At 43.8% G+C, this 13,956-nt stretch overlaps 1 protein-coding gene across 4 annotated transcripts in view; it reads left to right on the top strand.

The window, feature by feature from the left end:
• IRF2 (interferon regulatory factor 2) overlaps positions 1-13,956 on the top strand; it is a 46,337-nt gene that overhangs the window by 8,173 nt on the left and 24,208 nt on the right. For 3 of the 4 annotated variants that reach the window (XM_069855884.1, XM_069855885.1, XM_069855886.1), the window contains exons 2-3: positions 12,644-12,777; positions 13,715-13,822. In XM_069855884.1, coding sequence (XP_069711985.1) covers positions 12,772-12,777; positions 13,715-13,822 — 114 coding nt within the window. In that variant the 5' untranslated portion in view covers positions 12,644-12,771. The remainder of the gene's footprint in view (positions 1-12,643; positions 12,778-13,714; positions 13,823-13,956) is intronic. The other variant, XM_069855887.1, reaches the window with a different exon arrangement.

Below are 13,956 nucleotides of genomic sequence, written 5' to 3'. Positions count from 1 at the left end.
CTGAATTTAATTGGGGGTGGCATATAAATTTGTAAAATCAAAATTAAACACCCTCCACTTGCAAATGCATTCCAAAATTGTGAAAACATCTTAAAAATAATTCCATCACAGGAAAAAATACGGGATGTAGGAGACGAATGTTTTTAAATTACTGAAAGCTTTTCTTTAGGATCTGAAATCCCAGCAGTGCTACATAAAAAAGATGAAAGCAAAACTTGAGGATAAAATTGAAACCAAATTTAAACAAAAGTGAAACCAACTCCATTGTTTTTCATTTTCCAGTTGGCAAAAATGAAAGAATAAACACAGAGCAAAGATACATGAGAGCTGAACTTGAAAAATTAATTCTTTTTTCTTATTTATTTCATCTGTCAATAAATTTGAGTTCTTCAAGTCAGCACTCCTTTAGCAGACTACACAAGAGGGAGTAAGAGTTGTTCTCCGTGGTTTATCTGGGTGCCACTCTTCCCAGCCAGTGATCTGGGCAATGGCCCTGCCGGACAGGAAGCGGAATCTTCATCATGCATGGAAGTAACATTTTGAAATGCTGTGGCAAACACATACAGAGAGTAATGGCATCCAGTGTGATGAAAGGGAGTCATTCAGCTGGTAGGCGCACTTGAATTTTATTCACGTGGAGATTTGAGTTGTTAACAGGATCAGGTATAAAATATGTGGTGGCCTGTTTTTTGCTCACCACCTTTGGGATTGTCCATTTAGATCTGGGTCAGATCAGCAGTAACCGAAAGATGTTATCTGATATCAGCTTTGCTGATGACGTGAAATGACTGTGAATGGTGTCACTCAATTCCACAGATCAATCAACAACTAGAAGTCCTTTTCAGCCTTGAGGATTAACTGATGAGTTGGTCAAAACATGACCAAATATTGGGTGGCTATAGAATCTTGGGTAAATATCCTTCTTGCATGTAGAGATGCATGCTCCTGGCCTATACTGACAAAAAGATTGGGTGTTCAGTAGCAGCTTGGACAATTGCTGCTCTACTGAAGCTGTACTAGGGCAAAATGAAAGGCTTTATTTCCAGAGGTCTAATTCTTACATATTTGCACACATTGCATTTGAGCATATAAAAAATAAATTCTTTGGATGCCAAAACCGTTCTGGAGATTTGAGATTGATGGGGGAAGCTAATGAAGACTAGCTTTGTTTAGTTTAATAATATTTATCCGTCTTAGATGGGAAATGAAGATGAGTTCAGTGTTCTCACTCTAGCTCAGTGGTATTTTAGGAAACTTCTAAGATAGAAATAGTTGCTGCAGATCAGAAATTGAGGCTGCCTCATTGTTGTTGCTCTGCAGTCAGCACACAAACTTTAAGAGCACATTTTGTTACTGATACAATTAAATATTCATATTTCAACATGAAAATTAGTTAAGAATTTCCTTTGTGTCCTGTGATAGTGGAAAGAGTAGCTTTTTTATTAAAAGGGAGTTACATCATACTGTTTCAACAAGCATCATTGTTAAGGATTTAAAACTTAGCACTCTTTAAGTGCAAGCCTTTCAAGTGTATGTTCAAAAGAAGGTTATTCTCTCTTAAATTCTCCAGTGTCAAGCAATATCTCTGTAATAACTAACTCAATTTATTTTTTGTGCTCAACACATCTGCTTCTTTCATGGTGCTATTTTTGTAACCATAAATAAGTGCATGTGACAGACATGTTTCCAGCTCGCAGTGGGGATGATTCAGAGGATCCCAACCCCCAAGTCTATGCCTGCTGTGGTCTCTCTGTAAAGTGAGCATCTTAAGTAAGCAGGGGAGTGCTTTTTACAAATCTGAAATAGAGTATACTTTTCTTTAATACCTTCTCCTGGAAGTAAAGGAGAAACTACTTTCTTGAAAGGGCTGGTTTTGGTGCTTGCTGTGAAGTTAAGCAGAAGTAGTTTGTGTCTTTTGCTCTCATTCTGGGTGCTCCACTACTGATATGAAGTTCGGGTAGCAAAAGTGTAGGTGTGGATTAGCTATTAACTTCAGTGGTAGAAACTGCCCTTGCCCAGACAATAAAATGAAAGCTTTAAGCAAATATTAAATTGCGCTTTAGTGTAGTGTGCAAATAGTTTTTGCAGCGTGTGGCAGAACAGTATGTTATACAAACAAAGGTAGCTGTGAGAAACAAGCCCAGTCGGAGCAAGGTGGATTACATCAGGTGCAGGTCATGGCCGGTGAATGTGAAAGCTTTTCCTTGAACACATTTCTCAGTGTTAGCTATCTGGAATAATTTTTCTGCCTCTCTGAGTGCCTCTAAAATGTCATTGTCTTCTCTGCAGTCTTGCCTGAGCTTCACAAGCCACCAGCGTGGGAACACTGAGATTAAGAACTCTTGTTTTATGATGGCTGTTTTTCTTAATATATAGCAGCCTATAAAGCACTGACCCTGTACTTAAGCAGAAGAATGCTAGACAGGACACAGAGATGAAATCTGCCCAAACTTTAAAAGCTGGTTTTACAATTTAAGTTCCTGATCTTGCAGATACTTGCGTGTGGTATTTTTCCACTGCTTTCAGAGGGACATATGTAAGAAACATGTTGTGCTTCTTAAAAGTTTTAGGAATGTCTCCTGTAAATCTAGTTACAGAGCACAAAAGAGTGTGTTGCTCTGACAGAGCTTTGGAAATACTTAAAGAAATTCTGTTGAGTTGCATTAATAAAGAAGAGATGATGCTTGATAATTGTTTGAGCCTCAGTAGCCTTCTGGTTTTCACCAGGCTGGAAGTCTTTATGTATCAGGTGTCAAATGCTAAGTTTTCCTGACAGCTTTAAAGAACTCAGAGGGATTGGGTTCTGCGGATACTAACTGACACAGCTAAGCAGCAGCAGCTATTATCTGTGAATATTCAGGGGCAGAGTTGTGTCAGAGCACTTAATCCTGGAATAAAAATGATTTATTGGGGGATAACTGTTCCCCAGCAGAAAGAATTAATTATTCCCTGACAACCATGCCAACAATTTTCTTGTAAACAAGCCCTTCCAAAACTTGTCTGAGTAAAGTACAGCTCTATTACTGAACAGTCACCAACATCTCTCTTCTAGGCAGCTTTTGGGAGAAAAATAGTTAGACATCCCAGATACTGAAGACATTCATCAGACTTGAAACAAAGCTTAAGAAGGAAACAAATCAGGTAAAATGTATGGCTGCATTTGAGACTTGTGGAGGAGGTGGCAGGGGAAGAGTTTTCTGTAACCACATGCTGTTGACTGTCACTTGCATTATCTTGATGCTACCAGAGTCTTGCATCTCCATCTTCAGTACAGGCAAGACCTGAGAAAGGAAAGAAACCCCCAGGAAACAAAGTATTCCTTTAAAGGGGAAGGTAAAGCAATCATTTTGTGTTGTCATGAGACTTGCAGACATTCATGTGTGTGCAAATTGTCCTGGTAGGGATGCTGTGGAGATGATCTTTAGCAACCTATTTGTTAGAAACTTGGGCCAAGTTCCCAGCTGATGTAAGTCACCGCAGTGCAAAAGAAGGGAAGGAGCTCAGCCACAGGCATCATGTTGTTCAAGTGTCGTGGTAATGTTCAGCATAGGAGCCAGTGCAAGGGAAATTTTTTTATAGGTGTTGAGAGTTGAAGCATTGTTTCATGATGGTTAAGTCCAGAAGCAAAAAGTCAGCCTTCTGTCTGTTCTGTTAAAATAAGATGCCTTTTTCTTCAGTGCACTTCTAGCCTGCAAATCCAAGGGCTAATTCGTATGATGCTAGAGATCACTGCAAAATAACAACTTGTGTCTTTGCTGCTAAGGGAGAATAAGCTTTGCATGGAAACCAAAAGAAAGAGTCTGTTTTGATGTGTAATGTCTGAATCCCAGCCAGGGCATGTTAACACCCTTTGGGTGGAACAGAAATGCTATAGGACTGATGAAACATGTTCTATATAGGGTATGAGTTCCCATTGTACGTTTTCCTGGGCATGTTTGTTGTGCAGCCTGTAATGCTGATTTCAGTACACGTTTGAGGTATTTGTTGCTTTTGTTTTGTTTGAATTTTTTTATTCTCAGGGAGTGTTGGTTTGTTTGGAGTAGTTTTGGCCGCCATCTCTTGAGGATGCAAGAGCTTTTCTTCCTTGTACCTTTGTGGGTTTTTTTTCATGGGTACAGTGGCATGAGAGAGGAGGACATGCTGAATGCTTCCCTCCTCCTCTGTCTGCCTCGCATCTCCCTACAGCCTGAGGTGGGCACAACCTGGCCCTACAAAGCAGGGGCTTTGGAAGTTGGGTAGCTGTTGCTAGCTTGAATCTGTGGTGCAGCAGCCCGGGTTCCCAGGTGTTTCACCACCCCACAGAGCTTTCCCCTTACCAGCCATGGTCCTGTTGTAGCTCTGCCATGGTTGGTTTGGGGGCTTAGGGGAGTGGGTGAAATACTGCTTGTTGATTTGCCCTTGCAAGTTTTTTATAATGGCCAAGCTTGCACCAGTATGCCCGGGTCTTGCAATCTCCCACTGTGCCTACTCTTCCAATTCTTGCCTTTCAAAACTGTTTTCATGGAGTCTTCTCTTTCCTGCAGGCACCTGAGCAAATAACATACCACCTTTCCTGCCTTCAGTGAATTATTTTTCTTGGTGGTGAACAGGAAGTACATTGCATGCTCATGATGTCTTTGCTGCCACCACCAATGTGCTGGAAAAGAACAAGAAAAATATTGCCGTAGCTACAATGTGGATCAGGCATATAATCAACACAGGAGCTGGGTCTGTAAAGCAGCTGGCCATGGGTTATGCTTTAAGGGAGTGCAAAGCAAGGGGTGCTTAGTGATAGCAAATCTGAGTAAAGTACAGTTCAGTTGTCTATGCTTCAGTGTCAGTCTCACATTTCTGAGGCTGAGCAGGTGAAGCTAGCATGTTTTCTTAGCCTGGAGAAGTCTCTATCACTCTGACTGGCTTGACTTTCAAGTGGGTCTTTGCTTAGTCTGTGTGGTTAACCATGTACTTTGAAATAGGCATCCACAGTGGAATAGTTGAAAAAGGTGGTCCTATTTGCAAAATCCTATATATGGAGGCAGTGTCTGAGCAGAGACCAAGGGAGAGAATTTTTGCTCCAAGTACTGTTTCTTAAAGTAAGATCGTGTTTCCTTGTATCCTGGAACAGTCTTGGCATAGAGACAAATTCAGAACCCAGTTCTCTGAATCCTAAAATTAGCATATGGTCTCATTTCAGCCTGTTTGGTCACACGGGGTGATTGATGCTTCTCTGAACTAGCAAACAAAGGGAATACTTGTTTATCAGCAAAGCACAAGATAACTTTTAAAAAAAGAAAATAATTCTGTATTTGCAGAGAAAAGAGAAATAGAAACCATTCATTATTCTGCATAAGTCCTCTAGGGAACAGGTGTTTTTTCACAGCTCTGGGGAAAGGCTATGACCTACTTCACAAATACACCTTGAACTATCTTACCCCACCTTACCTTCCACAACCGTTGATAACATTTCCATACGCTGGAAAATCTTTTAACTGGATACTTTGTGATGGGGAAAGAAGAATTGTTTTTTTCAGGTAGTTTTTTTACTTCCACAGAAACAGATTTTTAACAAAATATCTGTAGGCAAAGAGCAGCTTGTGCTTTTGGGATAACCTTTGTGCCTTTTCAGTTATACAGATGCTGTCAGAGTGAGGGAAACCAAAGGGAAGAGAACATCTCGTACTGTTCACATTTAATGCCTGCCGTGCTGTCGCTTTCACTTTCTGTCTACAGCTGCTGTAATTCTAGTGAAGAGCTCTTCATTCTTGAAGGTTGCACTTTCTGTATGGCAGGAGTGTTATCTACCATTCAGGAGGAAACAAAGTCAAACTTACTAGAACGTTTTAGCAGAGAGTAGGGAGGACTAGAAGCTCTTCATTGAACATCATGGTGTGAAAATTATTTGTATGTATAAGTAGATTGTAAACCAACCATCACTTATGTGTTTTCTAATGTCTTTTTAAAGACTAATAGCTCTTGAAAATAACTAATATTTTTCAAATATCTCTTTAAAAATAAATGAGTGTTGTGAGTTTCCCTCTGAAGAGTCTTGCATAAAGAATCTTAGAAAAATTCATCTTGTGAAGAAGTATAAAGATGAAATTCAGTATGGCTTATTGTGTGTTAAGGTGACAGCTTCCTGCTCAATGCCCTTTGTGTGACTACTTGTAAATACATTGCTATGACTCATGCTTCCCTCTCTTATGCTGTTGTGACTCTCTTTTAGCCATATCTTTCTTAGGAAGATGGCTCGCACACTTCACCCCTGGCTGCTGGTGTGATTTCTCAGTAGAAAGCTTGTTTTCAACTGCACCACACAGTAGCAGGATTGGTGTTACTGATTGACTTCCTCCTGTTCTCCATGTTCCTAACTGGGTTATGCTGGCCCAGCTTCAGCAGATCCTGTTCTGTCTGCCCTCCTCAGCAGTGAGTCACGTCTGCAGGATTAAGACAGTTTATAGCTTGTCAGGGGGTAGCCTCCACCATGTTTTTGCGGTATCTAGTTGCAAAAGGAAGGCTGAACTGACTGCAGGACTGGCACAAATGTTACAGTAAATAAAGGTCTCATCTGGCTCATTGAAGAAGGTCAAAATAATATTTCCATAAACTGTGGCGTCAGTGCATCTGTGGGCTGTACTTCTTGCATGGATCGTGGCTCCTCGCTGGCTCCTTGTGGCCTCCCCCTCCAGGCAAATGCCCTTGAGTTGGGGTTAGTGTCTTGCATGCTTGGCACTTGTTTAGAAATAGTTTTATGATGTCTTAATGCCCATTGATGTATTCAAGTGCCCATCACCAAAAAGTCAACTGCCCCTGACCATGCCCCCCTTTAAGAAGGAAGTGGGTTATTAAAAAGGAGAGAGAAAAAGAAAATTGTATTCACAGAGCTACCAGCTTTAACACATGCATAGGAGATACTGTTAAAATTTGTGGTTCTTGAAGATTGGTTGTCTTGTTAAGGATGGCAAACGTTCATACAATAGCTCTGTTCCAACACTAACGAATGAAGAGCAAGAGATCAAAAAGAATCAGTTGATTAATACTTGGCTCCAAACCTGGTGTGAGGAGCAAAACTGTGGGTTCTTTGATCATGGAATGGCCCACGCACCTCCAGGCTTCCTTACTAGGGATGGGGCACACTTGTCTCCTAGGGGTACTAAAATATTCACTAAAAATCTAGCAGGGCTCATAAATAGAGCTTTAAACTAGATGTGAAGGGGGACGGGGACGAAGCCAGGCAAGTCAGGAGTGAGCCTGGAAGTGGAACTCCAGTGCCTGAGAGATGGTGTGCTGGCAAGGATGACCAGTATGGCACCACAGAGCGAGTGGGGGCGAGTACATCTGGTGATGGAAAGGATGAAACTGGCACTGATGGGTTAGATAATCCAAGGACAAGTCAATTGGGAATGAACAGTATTCCCTTTATGAGAGCTGAGGGTTCACCAACCCAGCTGAAGTGCATTTATACCAATGCACGCAGCATGGGCAATAAGCAGGAGGAATTGGAAGTTGTTGTAGAGCAAGGAGACTACAATGTAGTTGTCATCACAGAAATGTGGTGGGGTGACTTGTATAACTGGAGTGCAGCTATGGTGGGCTATAAACTCTTCAGGCGGGACAGGAAAGGTAGGAGAGGTGGGGAGTAGCCCTCTATGTTACAGAGTGCTTTGATACCCTTGAGCTCGATTATGGTGATGATAGGATCGAGTGCCCTTGGGTTAAAATGAGAAGAGCCCACAAGAAGGGGGATATTGTGGTGGGAGTCTGTTATAGGCCACCCAGCCAAGAAGCAGCAGCTGATGAGCTCTTCTATAGACAACTGGGAGTAGTCTCAAGATTGCTAGCTCTTGTCCTTTTGGGAGACTTCAGTCTTCCGGATGTCTGCTGGAAGTACAATACAGCAGAAAGGAAGCAGTCTAGGAGGTTCCTGGAGTGCGTGGAAGACAACTTCCTCACACAACTGGTGAGTGAGCTGACAAAGGAAGGCGCCCTCCTGGACCTGCTGTTTGTCAACAGAGAAGTTCTTGTGGGGTATGTGATGATTGGAGGACACCTAGGACAAAGCAGTCATGCAATGGTAGAATTTTCAGTTCTAGGTGAGGTGAGGAGGGGGATTAGCAGAACAGCCACATTAAACTTCCAGAGGGCAGACTTTGGATTGTTCAGAAGGCTGGTTGGCAAAGTCCCATGGAAGACAGTCCTTAAGGGCAAAGGAGCCCACAAGGGCTGGGTGCTCTTCTAAAAGGAAATCCTAACAGCTCAGGAGCAAGCTGTCCCCATGTTCTGGAAAAGGAGCCGTCAGGGGAAAAAAAACAGCTTGCTTGAGCAGGGAGATCTTGAGGGACATCAAAAAGAAGAGGAATGTCTATGAGCTTTGGAAGATGGGACAGGTGTCTTGAGTGGACTACAGGGAGGAAGTGAGATTGTGCAGAGAAGAAATCAGGAGGGCTAAAGCCCAACTAGAACTCAGAGTAGCCAAGTTGGTGAAAGGTAACAAAAGATCAAAAATGAGCTCCCTTATTCTTGTGGGGTAGAAAAATGCTTTCTTAGGTGCCATCTGCACTAGCCGTTGATTGTGTTTCTTGGCAATTATTCTTCCCTTCCCCCATCATGTGACAGTAATAACCAGAAGAAAAAACCCCAGATTATTTTCAACATAATGCCGGAAAGTTTTACTCCAACATGGGTCTCTGGGAGTGTTAAGCTTTTTCCTGTGCTCCCTGAAGAGATGCTGGAGGTCAGTAGAGTCTGAGTTTGAACCTGTGGTTTGAAAGTACAGGGGCTTCATTAGCAGTTTGGGATTAAAGGGTTCCCCTCTGTCCTCCCCAGCTGCTCCTTCCTGCTCAGATGCCAGAGTGCCCTCCTTTCTTGGTTGCACTTTCACATGGTTCTTTGAGCCAGATGAGAGACATGGGTTCAAACAGACAAAAAAAGCCTTGCAGAAAGAGGTGTTGCTTATAAGCCTGCAAAATTCCCTGGTTTTGTACACAAAGCTGCCAGTGACAAGTGGGGTTCCCCAGGGCTCAGTGCTGGGTCCAGCCCTGTTCAATGTCTTTATCAATGACCTGGATGAAGACATCGAGTGCACCCTTAGCAAGTTTGCGGACGACACTAAGCTGGATGGAAGTGTGGATCTGCTGGAGGGTCGGGAGGCTCTGCAAAGGGATCTGAACAGGCTGGACCACTGGGCAGAGTCCAATGGCATGAGGTTTAACAAGGCCAAGTGCCGGGTCCTGCACTTGGGGCACAACAACCCTATGCAGTGCTACAGACCAGGAGAAGTCTGTCTAGAAAGCTGCCTGGAGGAGAGGGACCTGGGGGTGTTGGTTGACAGCCGACTGAACATGAGCCAGCAGTTGCCCAGGTGGCCAAGAAGGCCAATGGCATCTTGACATGTATCAGAAACAGCGTGACCAGCAGGTCCAGGGAGGTTCTTCTCCCTCTGTACTTGGCACTGGTGAGACCGCTCCTCGAATCCTGTGTTCAGTTCTGGGCCCCTCACCACAAGAAGGATGTTGAGGCTCTGGAGTGAGTCCAGAGAAGAGCAACAAAGCTGGTGAGGGGGCTGGAGAACAAGTCTTACGAGGAGCGACTGAGAGAGCTGGGGTTATTTAGCCTGGAGAAGAGGAGGCTGAGGGGAGACCTCATTGCTCTCTACAACTACCTGAAAGGAGGTTGTGGAGAGGAGGGTGCTGGCCTCTTCTCCCAAGTGACAGGGGACAGGTCAAGAGGGAATGGCCTCAAGCTCCGCCAGGGGAGGTTTAGGCTGAACATTAGGAAAAAATTCTTCACAGAAAGGGTCACTGGGCACTGGAACAGGCTGCCCAGGGAGGTGGTTGATTCATCTTCCCTGGAGGTGTTTAAGGCATGGGTGGACGAGGTGCTAAGGGGCATGGTTTAGTGTTTGATAGGAATGGTTGGACTCGATGATCCGGTGGGTCTCTTCCAACCTGGTGATTCTATGATTCTGTGTTAGTGTGAGAAAATATTGGGGTGTGAGGAGAGTGGAGTGAGAGGTGCTGCTTTGCTGCTAGTGGAGCTCAAGCTGTTCCTTCACCCCTGGCCAGCTTTGCTCCTCGCCCCTGCCAGCCCGACCATCTCTGGCTGTGATCTCTCTGAGGCTGAAGATGATGATCCCAAGTGAACCCAAAGCAAGCATTAAGACATTTTTGTCCTAGTTAACTTGAGTCCAAATGTTCAGGCAGGCAAAGATAGCTGAGCTCCTCAAGCGATTTGCTTAGGCCAGCAGTTGGGTACCCATGGCTCAGGAGGTGATGGTGAAGCCAATGGGAACTGGATGCCTTGGTGTCTTTGAAAATGCTGATAGGAATCCACTTGTCCCAAAACAAAAAATGCAGTCACCCGCCAGTAGCTTCTACTCTGGAGATGTAGATCTGCAGGGAGAGTGCAGTTTTAACGTACACCAGGAATGGGAAATGGGTGCAAAGGTGCTCCTGGTTTTACAGCCTGCTCCAGATTATAAATGTTGATGTTTAATTCTCCTTACAATGATCGACTGTTTCTGCTTTTTCCTTTCTGCTGGGTAAACACTGGAGAGAGGCTGCAGCGAAGGTACCTGGCATGCCTCGTGTTTTGAATGGCTTACCTTAGCTTCTGGCTTTGTAGGTTTGCTTTATAATGAATGATGTTAGGTGATGGCCCCTGAAACCTCACGTGCCTTTACTGCCTGTTTTGGAGAATTTCAAAGATACTTGCTCAACTCTTAATGACAGCAGGTGATTGTCCCACTACTTGCTGATTGATGGAATTCAGGTTTTCCCACTCAGAGACATCAAAATTAGACTCTCAAGTGCACCCATTAACCCTGCTTAGGAACAACCAGAGGCTACTGCTAAGGTACTGCAGAAGCTGATGTTTCTTTCTGTAACAAAACCCCATGTGTTTGACAACTCTAGAGGGGAGATGTGCACTTTCATTTCCCACAGACAATTACTTAGTAGAGTTGGCTCGTTTTTTTCATCACAAGGATGTTTTTGATGTGTAACTGCCAAAACCCCCACTACATTTTAGGACCATTGTAGTCAGTGCTGTCCTGAGGTAGAAGGGTTTGGAGGCATCTTGTGACGATGTCAGGCTTTATTTTCTGCCATGTGTGCTTTAGAGGCATATGACGTGTTTTGATGAGCAGAAGCATGCTGTGCTTGCCCCTCTGTGAAAGATGTTTCCCCAGAATATGCCATACCATTCTCTCCAGCTGGACATTGTTGCAGGTTATGTTTGGCTGGGTTTGGTTTTACTTTCAGATAAACAGAACCTGGGAGCCACTCCTCCCTTCTTACAAGCAAAACCTCATTTTTGATTACCTTGGGTTGATTTGCCATGGTGTGGGTGATGGATATGAAGGTGTGTACTGACAGCTACAGGTGCTAATCCCAGATGAGTCCCAGGGTGCTGAAAAGGAGATGAGCTGCAAAAAGATGATAAGCACCACAGCATCTATAGGGGAGCAGCTGGGGAAGGCCCTGAGGATGTGGGAGGAAGGAGACAAGTGGCTCAACCATGCTGTTTTGGGCAAGACCGGCTTTCTCACAGTAGCAATGTTGGCAGCTTTCTCGCCCCCTGAAATGCATTGCTTTTGCACAAAGGCAGCTTCTGTTCGTTCAGCATTGCCTGTCCCAAGAGGGATTTGTTGCTTCTGTCTTCAAGATGATTTTTGTCTTCTGTCTGATTTGTGCATTCAGATGGGCTTGAAATTTGTTCTAGGAGCTCATTACCAGGAAGACAAGTCCCACTGCTAAATGAGAGCACTCATATGTTGAATGCTGAAGATGATGCACAGCATTTCCAGGAATTGTCTCAAAGTGCATGCATACTTAAAAATGTCTTACAACGAAATGCGTCTAAGATGATCTTTGCGTTTACTTGTTTCTTCCTTGATAGTAGAATAGAAATTTGCTTGTGTTTTTGGTACACTGCCATTTGCATTTTTCAGCTTTGACCCAACCTGTAGCAGGGGGAAATGGTACAGTTATCCCGTACACATGCTGCAGCCTGGATGGGAATTGTTGGTGCCAAGCAGAGGGGGCTCCAATGTGTGGCCGGCTGCTTGCCACCATCCTGGGGGGCCAAGAAAACTATGCCTGCATCACGCTCGCCCAGAAAACAGCTTCCTTCTGACACAGAGGGGATTTGCACAAGGGCTTGGCCGCTGTTGGATTCTGAGGTTGACTGTTTTTTCATGTCTGATGTGAACCTGAAAGTGAGCTGAGCAGTTGCAACCAGTTTCTGAGCTATTTCAGAAATCTGTAGTCACTGGAAAAGGCTGCTGCTGAAGCGCGAGTGACCAGCTCTGCACAGTAGTAAATGAAATACCAATATGTTTACTAAGAGATTAGCGTGAGCGATTAGTGTGAGCACGGCTGCTGGTAAATTCTCTGAACACATCAAAGAGCCTTATTGTTGCACTCGGGTTTTAATTCCTTCTTAGTTTCAGGAAATACATGTCCTCAGAGCAATAAGAGGAAACTTTGAACGTTTTTCTTCCTCTTGTGTTGGGTGTGGGCTTAGTACTGCCTAATTGTTAGTCTGTCTGATGCCGGTACTCCCATAGGAAGCAAGAACAAACCCATTTACATCTGTATCATTGCTGTGTGCTTTCAAATATGCAGCCTACTCATTTTTTTCTTTCTTTCTTGTTTTTTCCCTTAAGATCAAAAGTGACAAGAATAGCAGAGCAAAGAAGTTAAGAATGATGCAAAGATCACAGATGTGAAGAACAAAGGAGAGAGGAAGGAGCTGAGCCCAGTACGGAGGGGAAGAGGAGAAGAAGAAGGCAAAATGCAAGTACTTGAGCATGGAAATGATGGGTTGCAGGTTGCTTAATAGGAGTTTAATGCAATACTTTAATCCGCATCTAGTGCCAGGTGGCATTTTCAGAGTGGCGCCTGAGATAGGTTAATGTTTTTAAAATCTTCTGCCTTGAGTTCGAAACTTTGGACTTCTAGGTCAATAATTTACAGCTCTAAACAGGGAAGTGGCATCAGGGTCACGTGTGTGAGAGAGAGGAGAGAAAAGAAGAAGTCAGTTTGAATCTTGACTGAACAATACAGTGTGGCGTGGTGCAGCTGAGGGGCCTGTAAAGCACGCACTTCCTAGCTAAGCAGTATTGAAATGTAAAGTAACAGATAAAAAAATCAGTGATTGGGTTGATAAGAGAAAGCTGGAGGGAGGGGATCAAACTACTCAGACAGACAAAGTGGTCTGATAAATTGCTGTGATGTAAAATGTATTTTTTCATAATTCTACTTAAGTTTATGGGACAGAAACAGCCATTTGAAAGTACTCTGCTTAGTAGGTGGATCATTTCAGGTAGGGATGCCATCTGCATGTGAATTTTTTTGGTTACATTTATTTTTTTGATGAAAGAGGTCTTGCGTAGATGCAGGTATGTGGGCCAAAAAGAGGTCTCTTAAGAAGCGTAATTTTTTTCCTTTATGGCCTCTGGTATCCTGCCTATATCAGCACACAACCATTTACCAGTATGATGCATCTTGTGTAGGTGAAGGTTTTCCTAATCCAGGTGTACCAGAAGAGTGTTCCATGCTGTAGAGAAGGCTTTATTGTCTCAGTCGTTCTTAGGGCAGGCTCCTGCACAGATCCAAAGTCACTATTATATCTGTAATTGTTTGATGCCTGCAAAGATTTAATAAGTCTGTACTGTGCAGAGGTGGGGGAAGCTTCCTGGGACTTAACAAGTAAACTTGTCCCTTGTTCACTGCAGCTCCTTCCCAGGTGGGTGACAATGCCTGTTGAAAGGATGCGGATGCGCCCCTGGCTGGAAGAGCAAATCAACTCTAACATGATACCGGGCCTGAAATGGCTAAATAAGGTAAAGGGACTGCGTGCGTGCATGTGTGTGTGTGTCTGTGGGCTGAAGAGGGACTCTACAGCAGTGCCAGGTTTGCATAGGTAAATCACCTAATTCCTGGTTTTCAAAGGGGTGACATGGGGAGGACGGGCAAA

Source organism: Phaenicophaeus curvirostris, chromosome 4 (genome assembly GCF_032191515.1).
Source record: "Phaenicophaeus curvirostris isolate KB17595 chromosome 4, BPBGC_Pcur_1.0, whole genome shotgun sequence".
Classification (NCBI taxonomy): Eukaryota; Metazoa; Chordata; class Aves; order Cuculiformes; family Cuculidae; genus Phaenicophaeus; species Phaenicophaeus curvirostris.
Note: the sequence above shows the minus strand (reverse complement) of the source record. Positions and strands in the feature narration are given on the sequence as shown.